The sequence below is a fragment of the Tursiops truncatus genome, chromosome 3, assembly GCF_011762595.2.
Source record: "Tursiops truncatus isolate mTurTru1 chromosome 3, mTurTru1.mat.Y, whole genome shotgun sequence".
Classification (NCBI taxonomy): domain Eukaryota; kingdom Metazoa; phylum Chordata; class Mammalia; order Artiodactyla; family Delphinidae; genus Tursiops; species Tursiops truncatus.
In genome coordinates, this window is record NC_047036.1 from 157,310,282 (window position 1) to 157,332,500 (window position 22,219).

The window sequence follows — 22,219 nt, forward strand, 5'->3', positions numbered from 1 at the left end:
TCCAAACTTCCACATTTTGGTTTGTTTCGCTTCACTGTGGGTGAGGCATATGAACTTGGGTTCAACAGCAGTTTCTTGTCTCTTCTGTGGATTCCTGTGCATGTCAAATTTTAATAGAATTATATACCGTTTTTTTCCTGTTAATCTGTCTTCTGTTAGTTAAATTCATATGCCCTCAGTCACTGAATGTAAAAGGGTAGAGGGAAAGTTATTCCTTCCTTACACTTCTAAGTAAATACCAGTTCAAAGTGAGTCTTAATCCTTTTTAAGCTCATGGGATAACTCTCTCCCTTTACAATGCTACGGTTGTCCTAAATCAGAAATAAATCCCAGTAAAGGGTCATGGTTGTCTTAAAGCAAAAGGACAGCTTTATTGTTTGAAAGGTTTGCAAACTGGGGATATGCAGCCTTTGGCTGTGACTGAAAGTACATTTCCCGGGAGTGGAGGAGGCGATGGATTTTTAAAAGCAAAAACCACAGAAGCCACAGTTGGGAGGCTTGTAAGAGACTTGGATGGCTCTTGAAGCCTGACCACAAGTCCTTAGAGCTTGACTGAAACTCCTCAATGATTTGTTGTTGTTGGAGCTTCTTGTTAGGGGCTTTCCAGGCAGGATCCTTAGCAGAATCAGAAGTCCTTATAGCTGTGTGATTGCGGTTTTTCTAAGAATACGGAATGTATGACTGAACCCCCAGCCTGTCATAACCGCCTGGCTCCATTTTATTTTGGGTCCCTGTTAGCCATGCTGGGTCCATTTTGTATGTTGCTTCCACAGGGGATTCCTCTTAGTTTTACTTTTCCTTAAGGGATTTTATTTTATCTTTACACTAAGGAGCCCCCCCTGTACCTGCAGAATCACAGGCTGCATTTCCCCCCAGAACCTCTGTCCAGTCTCTAAACACTTTTTGTTTCTGTAGCTTTAACATTTCCTAGCATATTTTATCTTTCTTTCCACCCAAATCTGCACCTATGTGTTGGTGTTCCTAATAATTACACCTAGATCCATCCTCTCTGTTCCTCCTGGTTTTTGTGCCAACAGTATTTTCCTCACAGGATTGTTCTGGGGATTAAATGAGATGGTCTGTGAAGTGCTAAGCCCCGCACTTGGCACATAGTAGGTGCTTAAAATGTTGGCTGCAGTTAATGTGGGTGTTTGTGTGTAATTTTCTCTTTCTTGGTCCTGCCAGCCCTGCCAAAGGGCCCTGCCACAAGCCAGGGTCTAGATGACACAAAATCAGTTTTGTCTGTCTTAACTGATTCACATTATCCAGGCTCACAGTTGACAGAACAACACAAATGCTAATTTATTCATTTACAATGGGAAATCTTATGTGTCAGGGACTGAAATATGCACATGGACAGGCATCATGAGATGCCTTGGTAACCAGGAAGCTGGATTCATAGTCAGAAGATCACCAGGATGGGCAAGGACGACTAAGAGAAGGATGTTCTTTTAAGTACATGTATGTTCTCTCCCACTAAAACTACTAAGGCCCCCACTAAAACTACTAAGGCAGGCTTTGATTACAGAAGTTTTGAAAAGCTAACAAACAAAAATGTCAAAATCCCACCACTAGAAATGAATTTCTTTCTAGCTTTTTTGCCCCACTGTAGAGAGTGTTCTTCTGCATGTCTCTTTAAATAGGTAAATCATTTACAGTATAATGCTTTTTATCCTGCTCTTTCTTTCAATAGTATTTTCCACCTTACTATTGATATTATGCCTACTGCCTCCCTATGTTCTGCAGTTCAGTGTTTCTCAGAGCCTAATAGAATTCCTTGGAAGCTTGTGACAAATACAGTCTTAAGTACCACCCAGAGCTATTAAAACAATTTCTGGAGGGTGGGTCTTCCCAGGGTGATTATTTTGTACACTGGAGCTGAGAATGAAAGACAGTTTGTTTCCATTAACCAGGACTATTTAGGAATGCTTTTGCTGCAAGTAATGAAAGACTGACTAAATGGTTTGAACAATGAGAACATTTCATTTTGTCGTGTGTCAAGAGCATGGTGGTGCAGACCAACATCAGGACTGGTGCAGCAGACCCGTGGCATCGATGGAGACTCAGGCTTACCCCATGTATTAGTCAGAGTACTCCAGAGAAACAGAAACGATAGGGGGAGAGAAAGAGAGAGATTGACTTATTATAAGGAATTGGCTCTCACAGTTATGGAGGCCAGCAAGTTCTAAGATCTTCAGGGTGTCAGCATGCTTGAGACCCAAGAGAGCCAATGTTTTAGTTCCAGTCCAAAGACAGGAAAAAAGCCAATGTCCTAGTTTGAAGGCCATCAGACAGGAAGAATTCTCTCTTACTTGGAGGAGGGTAAGACTTTTTGTTCTATTCAGGCCTTCAATTAATTGGATGAGGCCCACCCAAATAAGGGAGGGCAACCTGCTTTACTCAGTCTATCAAGTGTGAATCTCATTCAGAGATAAAGAAAATGTGGCATATATATACACAATGGAATACTACACAGCCATAAAAAAGAATGAAATATTGCCATTTGCAATGACATGGATGGACTTGGAGGGTATTATGCTAAGTGAAATAAGTTGACAGAGAAAAACAAATACTATATGATATCACTTATATGTGCACTCTAAAAAACATTTTTTTTAACTAATGAATATAACAAAAAATGAAACAGACTCAAAGATACAGAGAACAAACTATGTTTACCAGTGGGGAAGGAGAAGGGGGGAGGGACAATATAGGGATGGGGGATTAAGAGGTATGAACTATTATGTATAAAATAAGCTACAAGGATATATTGTACAACATGGGGCTTGTAGCTAATATTTTATAATAACTATAAATGGAGTATAACCTTTAAAAATTGTGAATCACTATGTTGTATACCTGTAACGTATGTAATATTGTACATCAACTATATCTCAAGTTTTTTGAAGTTTTTAAAATGTGAATTTCCAGTATAGAAATATCTGGGCACCAGTCAGTTGAAACAAAATTAGCCATCACACCCTATCTTCTGCCCTGCACTCATCAGTTGTTTGCCTTTGGATTCTCCTGTGTGCTGCTTCATGGTTACAAGAAGACTGCAGGTGGTCCAGGCATCATACGGACCTTTAAGCAGGAAGAAGAAGGAGGAACAGGCAGTATCAGCCAGCTCTCTTCTGTGCTGGTTTCCTTTTTTTAATTAAAAACAAAATCTTTCCTAAATCCACAGTAGACTTTCCCTGAACACCTCAGTGGCCCAAATTGGTTACCTGGCCTCCTTTGGCTACAAGGGGGAAGGCTGGGAAATTGAGTATCTGAAAAAACAATAAGAATCATTACACCAATCCGGAACAGTCTGGGCATATTGCTGTCCCTTATAATTTGGGGACTCTGTTAGCCAAGAAGAAGGGAGGTAGAATAACTACTGGGGAAGCGTCCAACAGTATCATCCACAGTCCACAAACGGAAATCCCATCCCCGAGTGCCTCTCTGAGACTGCACTCTTGGCATCATTGGGATTTGGGATATTTATAAGCTCAAACACATTTCTGTAGACAATTTCTTGGCTTATCTCCCCCAAACTGATTCTCTTTATTATACTGAAGTTTAGTATTTTAATTCCTAGATGGTAGCCTTCTTCCTCCTGTTTCTGTGTCTTTTGGGGTTGAGGGAGGGTGCCTTGCTGTGGACCCCATATGTGTCCAGATTGAAACTTCTCAGGGTGGAGGATGGAGGTCCTGGCACTGACTATCAGCATCGGCGGCCATGTGGTGCCCAGATCCCAGGGGCAAACAGCTCAGCTCCAGAGTATCCTCCCACCCCTTCTGCAATCAGAAGCCTCCCCCTCTCCCCTTCTCCTGCTGGTTTCTGAGAGATGTCCTGGATGTGCTCACAGGTGATGCCTGTGCCACCTCCCTCCCTCCAACAGCCCATCTTATGACCCGGTGCCCCATGCTGTGCTATCTTGGATTGGGTGGAGTGGTCGGGGGTGGGGGGAGTGTACATCTCTACAGGATGCAGATGAGATGTTTCTGCTTCCATGATTCAGTTCTTTCAGCAGATGGTACCCCATGCCTGCAGAATGAAGTCACAGGACCAGAGGTTTAGGAACACTGGTGCCCACCACGCAGGTAAAAATATGGACCTCAGCCTTTTCTGTAATTTTCCCTAGCCCAGCCAAGAACACGCCGTGATGTTTCACAAGACCTCACTATTGGGAGAAAAACCTACCACTGGCTACACTTGATACCCACAGATCCTAGGCAGTCTGGGTCCCTTACAGATACCCGCCCTGCTAGAGGCAGGCCTCTCCCCTAAGTGCTTCTCTGGGCTCCAATAGAGCCAGACCCAGCGGGAAGGAGTCAACATTTGACCCTGCATAAAGCTGCACTTCTAAGACCTCAAGTCCTATCTCAATATCTTTCTCTTCACTGGGGAATGAAGGAGGATGATCTACGCCCCTCAGGAGCCAACGCCTATAGGAATGTGACGCCAGTAACAATAGTAGTTAATACTGATATAGTGCTTATTATATGTCAGGCCCTGCTCTAAGTGCTTTATATATACTAATTTATTTTTCACAACAGTTCTGTGAAATAGGTACTGTTATTACCTATTTTCCAGATGAGGATGCTGAGACCCAGGGCAGTTAAGTACCAGCCCAGGGTTACCCAATTACCTAGAAACCCAGAGCCCAACACTGATTCAAGATGGAGCAGGGTTCCATTTTCTAAGAACTGCCTCTCCAAATTAGGGAAATAGAGAGCTCCTTTGATTTTCAACTTCCCCAAAGTCTTATATAACTGTGGGTTGATCCATGTTTACAACAGGAAGTCTAATTCTCGCTCTCTTTTTTTTTTTTTTTTAAATGGGCTCCTACTTGGTCTTGGTGTCCTGTGGTCTGTGAGCGACAAGTGGAGAAAAATGGCATCTCCAAGAGGAGATCAGTCAGCTGGGCTTGGACCAGCTGGTGCCAAAGATGTTTTCAAGACAATGTTTCAAAGATGTCAAAGATCATAGCTTCTAAACTGCCCAGCTGTGTATCCTTGGGTGATTTGCTTACTCTCTTTGTTTCCTCATCTATAGGATGCAGGGTGGTATATACCGTGCCTTCATCATAGGATTGATGAGAAAATTCAATATATCAATATATGTAAAGCACTTAGAACAGTACCTAGTACAAAATACACACCATAAGGGTGCTCAATATTGTTGATTATCACTGCAGATACAAGTTTCAGCCAGGCCTTCTGAAAAAAAAAGACACATCTACTTTTGCCCCAAAAATGAGAACAGTAGGAGAACTACTGTCCCTTCCAGATCTTTTTCCAGGGATCGTGAGTTATCCCTTAAGAGTCCCTGATAAATGATGTTTCTGCAGGTTCCTCCCTGTCTCTCTTGCAGCTCAACAGTGCCACATAAGAATTTTACACACCCATTGTGTAAAAATCACTGACATTAAAAGGCAAACAGCAAAGAGAATAGCAACATTTATAGTAAATTCAAAAGGTAAATTTCTTTAATACATAATGCATTCCTGCAATGTATAAAAACTCCACAAAAGATGTCAAGATGATACTTGATCTAAGAAGGGCCAGTGGTCGATGGAGGAGATCACTATAAGGGTAAGCAAATTAAACAAGATATGATTTTTTGCCTGGAAATTTAGAGAAAAAAACACACCTGTTAAAACTTAGTCCTGGAGAGGTGTGTGTGTAAAGGGCTCTGTATTTATGGCTGCGGACCTCGTAAATTGATATAATCCTCCTTGAGAGTAGTTTAGCAGTCTGATTCCATTTAAGTTTTATTAAGCTTAAATTAAATTTTTGAATAAATACTACACTCTCATGATTCAAAATGCAAGGAGTATAAGAAGGATATGCACTGAAAATACTCCTTCCCACCTATCTCTTCCAACAACCCAGCTACCTCCCCACAGACAGCCAATGTTAGTGGTTTCTGGTGTAAACTTACAGGGATATTTTTATGTATACAAATATGTACATATTTTTTCATCCTTTCTTACACAAAGTATAGCATATGATAACTTGGAACATTGACTTCTTGCATCTTAGATATTTCCACACCATTTCATAAAGAGCTCCCTATTTCTTTTTTATGGGTGAATATTAGTCTGTTGCATGGTGTTGAGGGTTGTTTTGTATCCCCTTGAGAATTCTTCTGTTGAAGTCCTAACTCCTGACCCTGAGTAGCTCAGAATGTGATCTTATCTGGAAATAGGGTCACTGCAGACATAATTAATTAAGATGAGGTCACAGTGGAGTAGATGTTTCCAGTTCCAAGCTTGTACTACTCATTGCACGACAGGCCAATAAATTGAGAGATAAGTTGTTGGGGCAAGGAATAGCGACTTTATCTGAAAAGCTATCCGATCAAGAGGGGGTGGACTAGTGTCCCAAATAACCATCTTAATTTTCAGGCTTCTTTTATACCAAAAGGAGGGTGTGTGGCTGATTGTTGCAAACTTCTTGGCACTGGAATCCTTTGTTCATGCAACTGTCCAAGTAGGTCTGGTCACAATGTTCCTATAAACCTCCAACAAGACAAAACTTGTTCTCTGTTCTGCAACTTTTTAATGGAAAAATGTTATACCTTTAAAGGTCAGAGCCTTAAGAATGGGCTATCCTGTATATTTCAGGCTATAGGCAACATTTTTTTACAGAAGGTGCAGAGCCAGCATGACTAAGCACAGGCAACAGAGCACAAAGATTAGAGCTAAAGGAATAGATCCAATGTGGAGTCAGATTTGTTCTCTGTTACATAGATTGGGCCCTAATCCAGTATAAATGGTTTCCTTACATAAAGGGGAAATATGGACACAGACATGCACACAGGGAGAATGCTATGTGAAGATGAAGGCAGAGGTGGAGTGATGTGTCTACAAGCCAAGGAACACCGAAGATTTCCAGCAAACCACCGGAAGCTAGGTGAGAAGCATGGAATAGATTCTCTTTCACAGCTCTCAGAAGGAACCAACCCTGCTGACACTGATCTTGGACTTCTATCCTCCAGAATTGTGGGACAATAGATTTCTGCTCTTTAGGCACCCCAGTTTATGGTACTTTGTTATGGCAGCCCGAGCAAACTAGTACATGTGGATGTACAAGAATTTTTTCAATTACTTTCCTACTTTGGACTGTTTAGGTTTTCTTCAATCGTTTACTTTTAAAAGTGCTGCAGTGAATGACTTTTGCACACACCATTTCATGAGTACACAACTACACCAGTATGGTGAATTTCTAGAGCAGAGTCGCCAAGGCAAAGGATGTATGCGTAATACTGTATGATATTACTTATATGTGGAATCTAAAAAGCACAACAAACCAGTGAATATAACAAAAAAGAAACAGACTTACAGATATAGAGAACAAAATAGTGGTTACCAGTGGGAAGAGTGAAGGGGGAGGGGCAAGATAGGAGTAGGGGATTAAGAAGTACAAACTAGTATGTATAAAGTAAGCTACAGGACTTCCCTGGTGGCTCAGTGGTTGAGAATCTACCTGCCAATGCAGGGGACACAGGTTCGATCCCTGGTCCGGGAAGATCCCACATGGTGTGGAGCAACTAAGTCCGTGCACCACAACTACTGAGCCTGCACTCTAGAGGCTGTGAGCCACAACTACTGAGCCCACGCGCCACAACTACTGAAGCCCGTGTGCCCTAGAGCCCGCGTGCTGCAACTACTTAGTCTGTGCTGTAGAGCTCGCGAGCCACACCTACTGAGCCCATGCACCACAACTACTGAAGCCCACTTGCTCTAGGGCCCGCGTGCCACAGCTACCGAGCCTGTGTGTTGCAACTACTGAAGCCCACGTGCTCTGCAACAAGAGCAGCCACTGCAATGAGAAGCTTGTGCACCGCAATGAAGAGTAGCCCCTGCTCGCCACAACTAGAGAAAGCCCGTGCACAGCAATGAAGACCTAACACAGCCAAAAATTAAAAAAAAAGTTTTTTAATTAAAAAGAAAAATAAGCTACAAGGATATACTGTACAGCACAGGGAATATAGTCAATATTTTGTGAAACTATAAATGCAGTATATCCTTTAAAAATTGTAAATCACTAATTATATATCTGTAACTTATATAATATTGTACATCAACTATACTTCAATTTTTTTGCAAGTATTGACATTTATTTTATAAATGAGACAATGGGTATCTATAATATCCAATGTTATGGTCAAGCCGTAGCTGACTTGAAGAACTAGTTTCTCTCCCTCTTTTTTTTTCTTTAATTTTTATTAGAGTGTAGTTGACTTAAAATGTTGTGTTAGTTTCAGGTGTACAGCAAAGTGAATCAGTCATACACAGACATATATCCATTCTTTTTCAGATTCTTTTCCTATATGTAGGTTATTATAGAATATTGAGTAGTTTCCTGTGCTACACAGTAGGTCCTTATTAGTTATCCATTTTACATATAGTAGTGTGTATATGTTAATCCCAATCTCCCAATTTATCCCTCCCTGCCTTGCCCCCTTGGTAACCGTAAGTCTGATTTCAAGATCTGTGAGTTGGTTTCTGTTTTGTAAACAAGTTCATCTGTATCATTTTTTATTAGCTTCTACAAGTAAGTGATATCACATGATATTTGTCTTTCTCTGTCTGACTTACTTCACTTAGTATGATAATCCTTATGTCCATCCATGTTGCTGCAAATGGCATTATTTTGTTCTTTTTTATGGCGGAGTAATATTTGATTGTATATATGTACCACATCTTCTCTATCCATTCCTCTGTCAATGGACAGTTAGGTTGCTTTCATGTCTTGGCTATTGTAAATAGTGCTGCCATGAACATTGGGGTGCATGTATCTTCTCGAATTACAGTTTTCTCCAGTATATGCCCAAGAGTGGGATTACTGGATCTTATGGTAGTTCTATATTAGCTTTTTAAGGAACCTCCATAATGGTTGTACCAACTTACATTTCCACCAACAGTGTAGGAGGGTTCCCTTTTCTCCACACCCTCTCCAGCGTTTATTGTTTGTAGATTTTTTGATGATGGCCATTCTGACCAGTGTGACGTGCTACCTCACTGTAGTTTTGATTTGCATTTCTCTAATAATTAGTGACTTTGAGCATCTTTTCATGTGCCTCTTGGCCATCTGTATGTCATCTTTGGAGAAATGTCTATTTAGGTCTTCTGCCCATTTTTTGATTGGGTTGTTTGTTTTTTTAATATTGAGCTGCATGAGCTGTTTGTATATTTTAGAGATTAATCCCTTGTTGGTCACATCATTTGCAAATATTTTCTCCCATTCTGTGTGTTGTCTTTTCATTTTGTTTATGGTTTCCGTTGCTGTGCAAAAGCTTTTAAGTTTAATTAGGTCACATTTATTTATTTTTGTTTTTATTGTCATTACTATAGGAGGTGAATCAAAAAAGATCTTGTGATTTATGTCAGAGAGTGTTCTGCCTATGTTTTTTGTCTAAGGGTTTTATAGCGTCTGTCCTTACATTTAGGTCTTTAATCCATTTTGAGTTTATTTTTGTGTATGGTGTTAGGGAGTGTTCTAATTTCATTCTTTTACATGTAGCTGTCCAGGTTTCTTAGCACCATTTATTGAAGAGGCTTTCTTTTCTCCATTGTATATTCTTGCCTCCCTGTCATAGATTAGTTGACCATATGTGTGTTGGTTTATCTCTGGACTTTCTATCCTGTTCCCTTGATCGATATTTCTGTTTTTTTTTTTTTTAATTTTAGTTATTCTCCTTTTTTTTAAAATTTAATTTATTTTATTTATGGCTGTGTTGGGTCTTCGTTTCTGTGCGAGGGCTTTCTCTAGTTGTGGCAAGCAAGGGCCACTCTTCATCACGGTGCGCAGGCCTCTCACTATCGTGGCCTCTCTTGTTGTGGAGCACAGGCTCCACACGTGCAGGCTCAGTAATTGTGGCTCACGGGCCCAGTTGCTCCGCAGCATGTGGGATCTTCCCAGACCAGGGCTCGAACCCGTGTCCCCTGCATTGGCAGGCAGATTCTCAACCACTGTGCCACCAGGGAAGCCCTATATTTCTGTTTTTGTGCCAGCACCATACTGTTTTGATGACTGTTGCTTTGTAGTATAGTCTGAAGTCAAGGAGCCTGATTCCTCCAGGTCTGTTTTTCTTTTTCAAGATTGCTTTGACTATTCGGGGCGGGGGTGGGTTCTTTGTGTTTCCATACAAATTTTAACTTTTTTTGTTCTAATTCTGTGAAAAATGCCATTGGTAGTTTGATAGGGATTGCATTCAATCTGTAGATTGCTTTGGGTAGTATAGTCATTTTGACAATATTGATTCTTCCACTCCAAGAACATGGTATATCCCTATATCTGTTTGTGTCATCTTTGATTTCTTTCATCAGTATCTTATAGTTTTCTGAGTACAGGTCTCTTACCTCCCGAGGTAGGTTTATTCCTAGGTATTTTATTCTTTTTGATGCGATGGTAAATGGGATTGTTTTCTGAATTTCTCTTTCTGATTTTTTTGTTGTTAGTGTACAGGAATGCAAGAGATTTCTGTGTATTATTTTGTATCCTGCAACTTTACCAAATTTGTTGACGAGCTCTAGTAGTTTTCTGGTAGCTCACTATACCTCAATTAAAAAAAAATTTTTTTTTTTAAAAGGATGCATGCATGGTGATCCGTACTGCCCAGTGCCTTCCTGGGCGCTAGGAGAGTCTGCACTTCCTCCAGCACAGCAGGAGAGGGCTGTTTCCTCCCTTTTCCCATCACCACAGTGTGTTCTCAAACTTTTGGATCTTTGCCATTCTCATAAGAGAAAAATGGCATCTCCGTGAAGTTTGGGTTTGCATTGTTATTATGAATCATTTGTACATACGTTTCTGTGAACCCACTTTTCTATCAGATTGTTGGTCTTTCTTTCAGTTTTGGAAGAGCTCTTTGTGTAGCAAGGAAATTTACCCTTTGTGATACAAAATGCAAATACTTTTTCCCAGCTAGCCATTTGATTTTTCACTTTTCTTATGGTGGTTTTAAAATAAAATTTATTTGTGTGTATTTGAATTGATTACTCTTCACTTTTATGGTTTCTGGATTTTGTGTTAGAGCAACAAAGGAAAAAAAACCCTTCCTCATTCCAGTATGATCTAAAAAATGTCCTGTGTTTCTTTTTTCTAATATTTTTATGGAGGTGCTAGCAGCAGCAGTGATGGTTAGTGTGGGCAAGTTTTACACTTAATTCTTTGACACATCTGGAGTTTATCCTGGTATAAGAACAGAGGTTTGAATCCCAACATGCTTTTCTAATGCTTGACAGTTTTCCCCACACCATGTTTTCCCCACTGATTTGAAGTGCAACATTTATCAGACTCTAAATACCCATGACTCTTTAGGTCTATTTTCAGACTTTATGTCTCATAATTACACCAACTTAATTGTTGATATTCTGTAACACTGCTCCCCCATCACATTTTCTTTTTCTCAGGCATTTTCTAGCTAGAAACAAACAAGCAAGAGCTTGTTCATTTTCCCACATGAACTTTAGAATAAATGTTATGTTGCTAAAGAAGATTCTATTGCTATTTTTTTAACATCTTTATTGGAGTATAGTTGCTTTACAATGGTGTGTTAGTTTCTGCTTTATAACAAAGTGAATCAGTTATATGTATACATATGTTCCCATATCTCTTCCCTCTTGCGTCTCCCTCCCTCCCACCCTCTATTGCTATTTTTTATTGGGATCATTAGTTACAGATTAATTTATAAATGACATTGTTCTGATGCTGAATCCATGTCTGTGAATGGTGCATCTGAGAATCTTTCCATACGTTTAGCTAATCTTTTGTGACCCCGGGAGCAATGTAACTTTTCTTCACTTAGGTCTTGCACATATCTTATTAATTTCTGGGTATTTGGCCTTTTGTATATTTGTTTCTACTGTAAACATAAGCTTTCCTTCCATTATTCTAATTCTGGTTTGTACATAAGGAAATGATTGGTTTCTGTATGTTAATTTGGAACCACACCCCTTACAGAATTCTCTTCCTGTTTATTCTAGATTTTTTTTTTTTGGCTGAATCTCTAGGGCTTTTCAAAAATGAAATCTTTTAATCTACAAATAGGATAATTATACCCCTGCTTTCCAGTGTTTATATTCTGCTTTCTTTTCCCTTATCCAGCTGCAGTGGGAAATAATCGTAGGAGGGGGTAACATCCTTGTCCGTTTCTCTGCTCTGATTGCTTCCAATGCTTCTAGACTCTTCTTACTATTCCAAGGAAAACATAGAAAAGGCTTTTGCACACTAATATGTATTACAGCACCGATTTATTTTTTTTTAAAAAAAGACTTAGTAAGAACTTAAGTTATTAAAAGCAGAGAAGTTGAAGAGATTATAGGTCAGTAGAATATCACAAAGAGTAACAACATGGAAAATGATAATGTATAATTTAATTTGTAAAAACACTATCTAAAAATTGGAAATATAGTACAATTATAACTATCTAAAACTGAAAATTGGCGATAAAAAGGGAAAGAAGTTTACCAAGATGTTAACAGTGGTTGCCACGGGGTAACAGGATTAAAAGTGATTAGTTTTCCTAATTTTTCTTTTTTTTCCAAATTTTACATAATGAGGTGATATTATGCCATAGTGGGAGAAGGACTTTTGACCAAATTCAAGGACTAAAAGTGGAGTTGTAAGCAAGCTCCTTTGGGCATAGCTCAACATTAATCTCTACTTGAACCACTCCAAAGGGGGCAGATGAACCCTAAAGGAAGGGCAAACTCTGGGCAGTCATTGCCGTACCTTTTGGCCTTCTAGAGCAGCATCTAGAAACGTAATCTAGAAATGTTAATGCCAGCCATGTATGTGATGTCTGATTTTCTGGTAGACACATAAGTAAAAAGAAACAGGTGAAATTCATTTTAACAATATCTTTTATTTAACCCAATAAAACCAAAATATTATCATTTCATTATGTAATCAACATAAATAATAACATTTTACATTCTCTTTTCCTACCAAGTCCGAAATCCAGTATGGATTTTACATTTACAGCACATCACAATTCAGGCTAGCTGTTTAATATGCTTACCATATGTGGATAGTGGCTAACATAGTGGACAGGGGAGGTCTAGACCCTGCTCTGATTTGTAGATTTCCAGAAGAGACAGGTGTTGGAAAAGGTGCACACCCGCGCGTGTGTATAGACACAAGGCCAAACAAAAGGTGCCTGGAGTATAGCAAAACTCATGGAGGAAAAAAATTACCTAAAATAAAAATCAAGATTATGCGGGCTTCTCAATGATCCCTGTCTCCCACTCCCCACCCCACCAAATAACTTTCACTGAGCAAAGCCACCCAGCCTGGACATAAATATTTTTCTACTTTGCTACATAAAGGATAAAAACAGTCTTCCTCTGCCATGTATGGTAGGCAAGCCCAACATAGCAACCTTCAATCTAGAGTGTGAATCTTTCTGGAGGCATGTGAGGACTGCCCAAAGCAACATCTAGAGCCTTGCTGTCCAGTAAGGGGCTATTAGCCACATATGACTATTTAAATTAACTGTAATTAAAAATTCAGAGAACTAGCCACTTTTCAACTGCTCAATACCTACATGTGTTCTAGGCTACTTTTGGGGGTAGCTCAAAATCCCAGTCCTCAACATGTGCATGTGCTTTTGCCTGAAACCACGCAGCTGAAAAAGTCCTGGGACTCTCCTCCCAGGGTTTGAAGCTGCCTGGGTCTTTTCTATGACAGAGCACACCTCGTACTGGTATGGAGCCAGATGGATCAAAGACCCATTGCTACAAGGAATCCCCTTCTATTCCCACTATTTACCTGCATCTATAAAAAATGTAAAGGAAGTGTGGAAATGATGCTGAACATCTGCTCACTCAGAGCAGGCAGATAGCTAGATATGAGCAGAGAAAGGAGGAGCACAGGCCAAATGGCAGGAAACCATATATCTTCTGAACACCGGGGCTCCTTGGGCAAACAAAGAAAAGCAGGAACCTCCAGACTGACAGGAGACCACATATTTTGGGGTGATGTGTCCTGGACGCAAAGAAAGGTGAGAAAAGGTGGGAATCTCCAGGGTCCAAATGTAACATTTTGCTCACTATGCCCTCATTACAATAAAATTAGCCTTGCAGATAAGAAGTTCCCATTATGCACCAATGCCATGACACTACCGATCAAGGCTAAATAAGGACAAAAATCACTCCTCCCCTCGGGAAGGTGGAGTTGGGATGAAAATCAGGAAATACGACCCCAAACCTCTCCCTCCTCAATGAATATTCCTTCCATTCATTTCTGCACCCCACATCACCGGCTTGCCAAAGAAACTCAGGGTAGCTACTCACCTGGGTCCGCGCGCTCTTCCGTTCAGAGCCTACTAGCTAGCACTTAAACCCTCAGTTTCTTTCTTGACCTCCATGTCTCATCTCTGAATTTTTTCTGCCGTGAGACAAGAACCTACTCTCCTGTAACAACTACAGCGATAAGTAAAATCCATCCAAGTAACTTGCATATATTGAACTATTAAAAAATCCATCTTATTAAAAGTTGTGCTTCCAAAGCATTTCACTTTTTGTCTAAGAATTGATACTAATATTGTGCTATACACTTTTTTAATAATTCAGAAAATATTTAACACGAGAAAAAATTGTAAACTAATTTTGTTATGGAAATGCATGCTAGGGTGGACGATAAGACTTAAAGCATAAAACTACTTTACATTAGAATCAAATTCAGTGATGCACATAGAACTAAAATATTTTAGATTAGGATAAAAACCCTGTGAGGTACATAAAGATATAGGTTCAAGGAAAATACCCAAAAAGATGTAAAATTCCTTACTATATAAAGTGGATAATAGTATCAAATCGTCTCGTATTTAGAGTCCTTTGGATGCGTCTTAATGAGAAGCTGTTTGGTTGTTATATATTTTTTTAATGTCAGTATTCACAATGTGCCCTCAAGATGTCTTCTGCAATTACTTAAACTTAAGATAAAAGATATTTAGATGTTACTTTAAAAAAAGGATCGCTTTTCAGTCATTTCAAGCTGGGGTTTCAGAAGCCGACACCGGAGGTCACTGCCCCGCTGCCGCAGCTGCAGAGTTGGGGTCAGGTCTGGTCCTTGAGCGGCCCGTCCGGGAGCACTTCTCTTCGCTCTGAGGTCAGGAGCTCTCCAGCCGCCGCGCCAGCCCCTGTTAAGACCCTCAGGGGCCCCAGTCCCCGCCCTCTCCTCTGCCCTCATTCCTCCCTCCCGGGGTCGCCCACGCAGCCTCACTTTGTAACAAGTTACGTTCAAATACAGAGGTTATCAGGTGTTTATTCTACCGAGCCACTTATTTGCTTTATTGTCTGCCCCACCCCAGAACGTAAAGTCCTTGAAAACTGGAACTTCGTCAGTTCGCCCCCTGCTCGCGCCACAACGAGCACTGAATTTATCTTAATAGTAAAGGAACAATACTCTCTCTGCGACCACTCAGTCGCAGAGCGCCTCGGGTCACGTGCCCGAAACGGGAACTATCATCGAGTCAGTCCTCCAGCCTCCCAGAGAGGACTCGGAAGTGCCCCAGAGCCGGCGTGAGTTATTCCGGCCGGGCCGTCAGCGCTTTTGTCCCGCCGGCGGCCGGGCTCCCGCGGTGCCCCCACAGCCAGTACGTGAGTCCGAGGCCGCCCGGGCTCCCGCCCCCGGCCCTAGCCTGCCACGCCCTTCCCTTCTTGGCAGGGTGCTAGCTACCCCTCGGGTCTCGGGCGGGATCCGGGAGGAAGCGCGCCCCCTCCCCACACATACATCAGGAAGCGCGTTCGGGGAAGTGGAGGGGAGGGAAGATTTCGGGCCGGCCGAGGGGTTTAGGGCTCGCCCCTGGAATATAATGGGCTCCCTGCACGCCCCACCTCCGGGCGGGTCCGAGGGGGTCAGGGCCGGGTTGGGGCTACCCGGTGCGTGCAGAAGGGCTGGGGCCCCGCACCCGTGTTTTTCAACTCTTCGCTGCTGTTTCGGGCGGGAAGGGAACACTGAAAATTAGTGCTTTAAAATAAGCCCCCGTGGCAGTTCAGTTTGGCCTTGGGATTTGAGAGTGAATACAAGCGTTGGAGGGACCCCCCCCCCCTTTATTTTTCTTTGATGGGGCAGTGATGTTGAGAGACTCTTACCGCAGGTGTGGATCGAGCCGCTGGGAGGCGCTTCTCGGCCTTCGCCCTAGGGGAGCTCACCTGTTTTACAGACAGGGGATCAGGCTGCCTGTAGCTGCCTCTCACAAGATGAGAAGGAATTGACTAGGTCCCAGGGAGAAGAAGGTCGAGGAGGCTCCTAGACCTGGGGACAGCCTGTGGGAGCCCAGGCGTGGGGATGTGAATTAGGAATGGGGAATGCCGGGGCTGGGTGTGCTGCTCTAAGACTTTTGGACTAGGAGGCCACCAGGAGTGTTTTCTTTTTGAAAACACGAGGATTTTTTCTTAAATAAGTTTTTGACTATGTAATGTATTCATATGGTTCAGATATTAAATATATGACAAGATGTCAGTGAAAAGGTTTTCTTCTGCCCAGCCGTCTGCCTAGGCCCAACCCCAGTAGATAACCAACCATACTTGTTAGGTTATTTGAGTGTATCTTCCCAGAGTTTCTTTATGCAAACACTGGCAGATCTGAATGTAGTTAGTTCCTCCTTTTTTTACACAGGTGGTAAGGTACTGTTCAGAGTTCTGCCCCTTCTTTTGGTAAATCTATGTTAGAGGTCATCAGAACACAAAGAGCTTTTTTTTTTTTTTAATACATTGCTGTGGTATTGGACCGGACATTGTTTGGATGTTTTGGATGTCCTGTAATTTTTTAGATCTATTCAGGCCATTTGCGTTGTTTCCAGTTTCTTTGTTACATCAAACAATGGCACACCCAGGGACATTGTACCAGGGCTTATCTGAGCAAGGGTTTTTAAAGAAGGGATTAACAATGATAAAAAACTTTTGTTTTACATTAACTCTGCCATTTATTGGTAGATTGTTAAATATGTCAATACATTATTATAATAAGTCATGTAGAGTGTTTAAGGAACAAATTAAACCGAGTAACTTTTCTCTCCAGAGACTTGTGTTTATGATACTTAGCCTTACAGTAGCCTAATCAACCATCTATTAATGACTGTCTTCAAGCCAGTCTTTGCCCCTTTAGCTTCAGAAAATCTCCTTTGCTTACCTTATTCCTTAGGATGACTAGAAATCTCTTCTCCCCTACCAAGTTTGAGAGTGCTCTATTTCATTTTTTACTTTAAGGAAAAACACCTTTAGTCATAAGGATTAAGCAGTAGAACCAACTTATGTTAACCAATTACAATTCTGATACTCGTAAACTTAATGCAATAACTAAATCACAAATCGTACTCTCTGTCCATCTGCGTATCACTTTTCTCACTCCTTAGTCTCATCTTTCATTTGTCCCATCCTCCCACTTCTGTCTTCTGAGTTGGTAAGCATTTTGCCCTCACATTCCCTCTTATTTTCTCTTTTTCTTTCTCTGGTCACCTCCAAGTCCAGTATAATATCCAAGAACTTAAGACACATAATTCAGATGGTAGATTGATTTATGGAATATGGTTGGTACTCTGAAAATCCATGGTAGCTGCAGGTGTTGCACCTGTTGCTTATTGAAGTGTGTTGTTAAGGGAGGAATTTTCAACCAGAGTGAGCCACAGTTCCTCTCTTGTGAGTCTACTCTTGAGAAGTGGCTCCTGACTCTCCTGGGCAGGGATAGTAAGAGTTACAGACAGATTCTTACTATCTGCATGTTCTTTTCTAGGCATTGGTGGTAGAATGTGAACAGCATGAAGCACACATTTGCCCGGAGGTGTGGGTCATGTGTAATTTGGAAGAAGTGGATGGCTTTCTGTGGCTGAAACTTTTAACTGATGTAACTAGGTTATTGGGATGTAACCAGCTCTCTCTCTGTTGAAAACTGATTAGAGAGGAGTTCCCCATCATCAGCTTTGAGAACTTTTAAGAAATTAAACCTGTCTGTCCCTCTCTCTATGCAGGAGTTGTGCTTTTGGAGCGATTCCTTTCTTGTGTCATAGGGGACACATGAGCTAGCCACCACATCAGTCTTGATTGGATTATAATAACCTCCTTCTAGACTGCAGGACTCAGTTCCCCCCCCCACCCCCCGCTCCCAATCCATTCTCCCATTGCAACTAGTATGAGTGATCTGTATTTCTTTTAATTTTATATTATGAAGAAATGTAAACATAACTGGAAAGTAGAATAGTACAGTGAACTCCATACATCCATCACTCAGATTCAACAGTTATTAGGATTTGGCTACATTTGTTTCCCTTTTTAATTTTTCTTTGTTGAAGTATTTTAAAGGAAATTCCAGACATCATGCCATATTATCCTAGCATACTTTAGTCTTAAAAAAAAAAAAAGATAATGGCCACAATGCCATTATCTCACACCATCCTAAATTAATTCTGATTCCTTGATTTTATCTAACAGGAATTGGTAGACTTCTGGGTCTGTGGTCTGTTTTTGTATGGCCTGCAAGCTGAGAATGGTTTTTACATTTTTAAAGGGATGTTAAAAAGCAAAGCAAAGAGAAAAAAAGGAAAAGAAAAACAAGTAATAGAGTTGTATGTGGCCAACAAAACCTAAAATGTTTTCTGTCTGGCCCTTTACTAACTCCTGATTTGATCGAATAAGTGATCTTTCAAAATGCATATCCGAGTTTGTCCCTCTTTGTCTAAAACCCCTCGGGATCAAGTCTGGACTCCTCAGTATGATGGGCAGAGCCTGGTGCAGCCCTTCTTTTTGCCCACTTATCCAGCTGTGCCTGCCATCTTCTGTTCCAGTTGTCCAGAGGGTGGTGGACACCAGCCCCTTTGCACCTGCTCTTCCCTCTGTTAGAACTATTCCTCTCTTCTTGAAGCTCTTCCTAGTTCTTTGAAGCAGAGTCTATCCCTACCCCTTCTTCCCTCATCCATGACTAGTGTCTGCCATTTTTATCGTGTTGGTTGTTTTCCTGCCAGACTCTCATACTAGTTTGCAAGTCCTTATTGGCCAGGACTTGTTTTATGCATCTCTGTGTCCCTAGGACTAGCCCAGTGGCTGCAGAGAAAAGTAGGATATGGATCATTATATAAGTTTGCTGGGCAACACTCAGTCGCAGAGATAACTGAGATACTAGAATGTATCTTCAGTAATGTTTGTAAGGATAACTTAATATTTTGTTATTCTCTTGACTGTCTTTACAATTTAGCGCTGTCTTAGTCCTTGTGGGCTGCTATAACAAAATACCGCAGACTAAGTGGCTTATAAACAAATTTATTTTACATAGTTCTGGATGCTGGGAAGTCCAAGACCAAGGCCCCAAGGGGTCTCTGTGGTATCTCTTTTCTAAGAACACTAATCCCATTCATGAAGGCTCCACTCTTCGTAACCTAAGCATCTCCCACAGACTTCCCACTTCTAATACCATCGTTATGTTTTAGTGCTTTTCTGCCTGTGTGTTTGACTGAACTTTTCTTAGTCTTAGTATTGATTAATATGTATTTCATTGCAAGCCATCTGTTTTCAATGGAGCTACACATTTATATTGCTCTGTTTTGATTTGTGGTTAAGGGGATTGGATGAACTACAATCAGATGATGGGAAACTCTGCTTCCACCCAATCAGAGGAGGTTAAGCAGGGCTAGAACAGGGAGACTCCTGGAGTCTGCCTAGGTTAGAGAGGTAAACAGTGAAGTATTTGTGATTTCATGTAGACCCGGCCAGTCAGCAGCCAATCAAACAAGGAATCCGAGAGGACATGAAGGGAACTGAGAATTAGCCTGTCAGAGAGAGAGGAAAGGGTCCATCTGGGTCAAGCATTAGTAAGTGTGGTGTCAGCAAGGGGTGAATTAGCATGGCCCCTTTGGTGTTTAGCAAGTCACTCCAGCTGGCCAGATGCAGAAGGCTTCAAGCACACTAGGTAGCCTGGGAACACCCACTGGGGAGTGTTCACGTGTGCATTTTACAAAATTCTTGACAGTTATTGGAAGAGACTTGGAAAGGGATAAGAACGAAGGTAGGGAGACTATGGCAGGAGTTCAGAAGGGAATTTAGGAGGGCTTAAACTAAGGCCCTAGCAGTGGAAATGGAGTGGGGGGTGGCGGCATGAGAACTGTGTAGGCAGTGGAATCAGCTGGTCTTAAGCGGTCTTTTGGATGTGGAGTGGTGAGGGAAAGAGAAGTGCCTGAGACAGGTGGATATGAGGCTCTATAATTGAAGAGAGGAGTGTGGGCCAGAGATGAGGTTCTACAAGACAGCTTGTAGGAGCCACGCATATGTATGGGACTGCCCAGGGAGAGCATGTAGAGTCACAAGAGGAGAGGTTCAAGACGGGACAGGGAGCCAGGAACATCCAAGGGCTAGCAGGTGGGGGAGTCAGCACCTGGCCCTGAAGAAGCTAATGCAGCATGGTCTGAGTGGAAGAATTCAGATTAAATAGATGAGGCATGAGGGGAGACGGGACGTGAAGACCACTTTTCCAGGACACAACTGTGAACAGGAGACAGGATGGCGAAAGCAGTACCTGGAGGGGAAGGTATAGTTGAGAGAATTTTAAATTTACATTTTGACATTTTTAAACTTTTTATTTGGAAATAATTTCAAATATGTAGAAAAATTTTAAGAGTAAGAATAGTGAAAAAAATACCCTTTACTCATTTACCTGTGGTTAACATTCTACTTCATTTTGTCTTCTCTCTCTTGCTCTTTCATGCATATCTATCCATCTATCTATCTATCTATTTTTTTCCTAAACCATTTGAGGGTAACTTACATACATCATGCATGGCCCTTTATCCCTAAACACTTCAGTGTATATTTATAGGGATATTCTCTTGCATAACTACAGTATTAATTGTCAACTTGAATAAATTTAAATTTGATATTACTTTTGCCTAACTTATCATACATACTCCAGTTCCATCAGTTGGCACGATTATTTTTTATAAAGCTTGTCCCTTCACTACATATCCAGGTGAGGTCAGGTATTGAATTTGTGGTCAAATCTCTGCAGGCTTCTTTCATATGGAACATTTCTATAGCCTTTCTTTGTCTTTTATGAAAATGACATTTTTGAAGAATACAGATAGCTTTTAGTATAAGGTTCTTTATTTTGGATTTATCTGATCTACCTGATGTTTCCCTGTTTCATTTCAGGTAATGCATTCTTATAGGTGATGTGTCCTTCTCAGGGCATCACTTCTGGAAGCACATGATGTTTATCTGCCCCCACTGACAATATTAACTTAAGACCCCTAGCCAAGACTCTCCACTGTGTAATTACTATTTTACCCCTTGCGGTCTATGGGAGAACATTTTAAGACCATGCATATATCCTGCTCCTTGTCAGAATTTCTCCCTAGATTTAGAATCCATTGATAATTCTCCCCTGATCCAGTCTTTACCTTGATAGTTGCAGAATGCTGAGTTTTTTCTTGCAACTCTACTGCTGCCTCCACATTTACCAACCGGCCCTGGCATTCTGCTGTCAGCAAGAGGCCTCCCTTTCTCCCCTGTTTGTGCCTGTATGTACTCATGAAATCCTATTTTCAATGGCTTACAATTCTTTACATAATTATTATGGAGCCTAAATTCGATGTTGAAGCTGGGTCTTGTGCCCACATTTTTGTTTTGTTTTAAGCATCTCCTTATTTGCTGGCCTAACAGGATGTCTTAGCCCCCAGCCTGGAATCCTCCTGCTTCCTTTTACTAGGTTATGGTAGTAGAGACACAGAACAAGGTGCTAGATGTGTGCTCGTTAACTCAGGTATTTTTGCTTCTTAGCTGTCAGCAGACAGAGCTAGAGAATATATATACATTTACACATGTATACATACAAATTTAAATACATGTGAATATACATTTATATGATGTGCACATTTATATATAATTTAGAAATCATGAGTTCACACCAGTACCTCCAATTTGTCCACAAAGGGTTCTTTCTTATCTTCCCCTGTTCCATATTTTTATATTCCTTCTTCCTCCAGGAGGGCCCTGGCTCTCAACTAAATCAACACATTTACTCAGTCTCATAATAGATCTAAAATTGTTTCTGAATTGTTTTGCCCATTCCACTACAGAAAGCAAACCTGCTAAAAAGGATTGTTTGCAGCTCTTCCCCACTTCCCCCTCCAGCCTTCCCAAGACTGAGAGTATATAGTATAGTCACATACTATGTACCCGAGTGACATGGGTTAGTTCTTTGTTTCCTTTTTGTTTCCTTCTTGTTATAGTATTCAT

General features: G+C 41.2%; 1 protein-coding gene across 12 annotated transcripts in view; it reads left to right on the forward strand.

Moving 5' to 3' along the window:
• Window positions 1-15,514: 15,514 nt before the first annotated feature.
• The window catches only part of ZFP62 (ZFP62 zinc finger protein), a 58,768-nt gene continuing 52,063 nt past the window's right edge, over window positions 15,515-22,219 (forward strand). For 10 of the 12 annotated variants that reach the window (XM_073802948.1, XM_073802950.1, XM_073802952.1 and 7 more), the window contains exon 1: window positions 15,627-20,513. In XM_073802948.1, coding sequence (XP_073659049.1) covers window positions 20,486-20,513 — 28 coding nt within the window. In that variant the 5' untranslated portion in view covers window positions 15,627-20,485. Of the gene's footprint in view, window positions 15,595-15,625; window positions 20,514-22,219 lie in introns of those variants that run through there. The other 2 variants (XM_073802958.1, XM_073802959.1) reach the window with 2 other exon arrangements.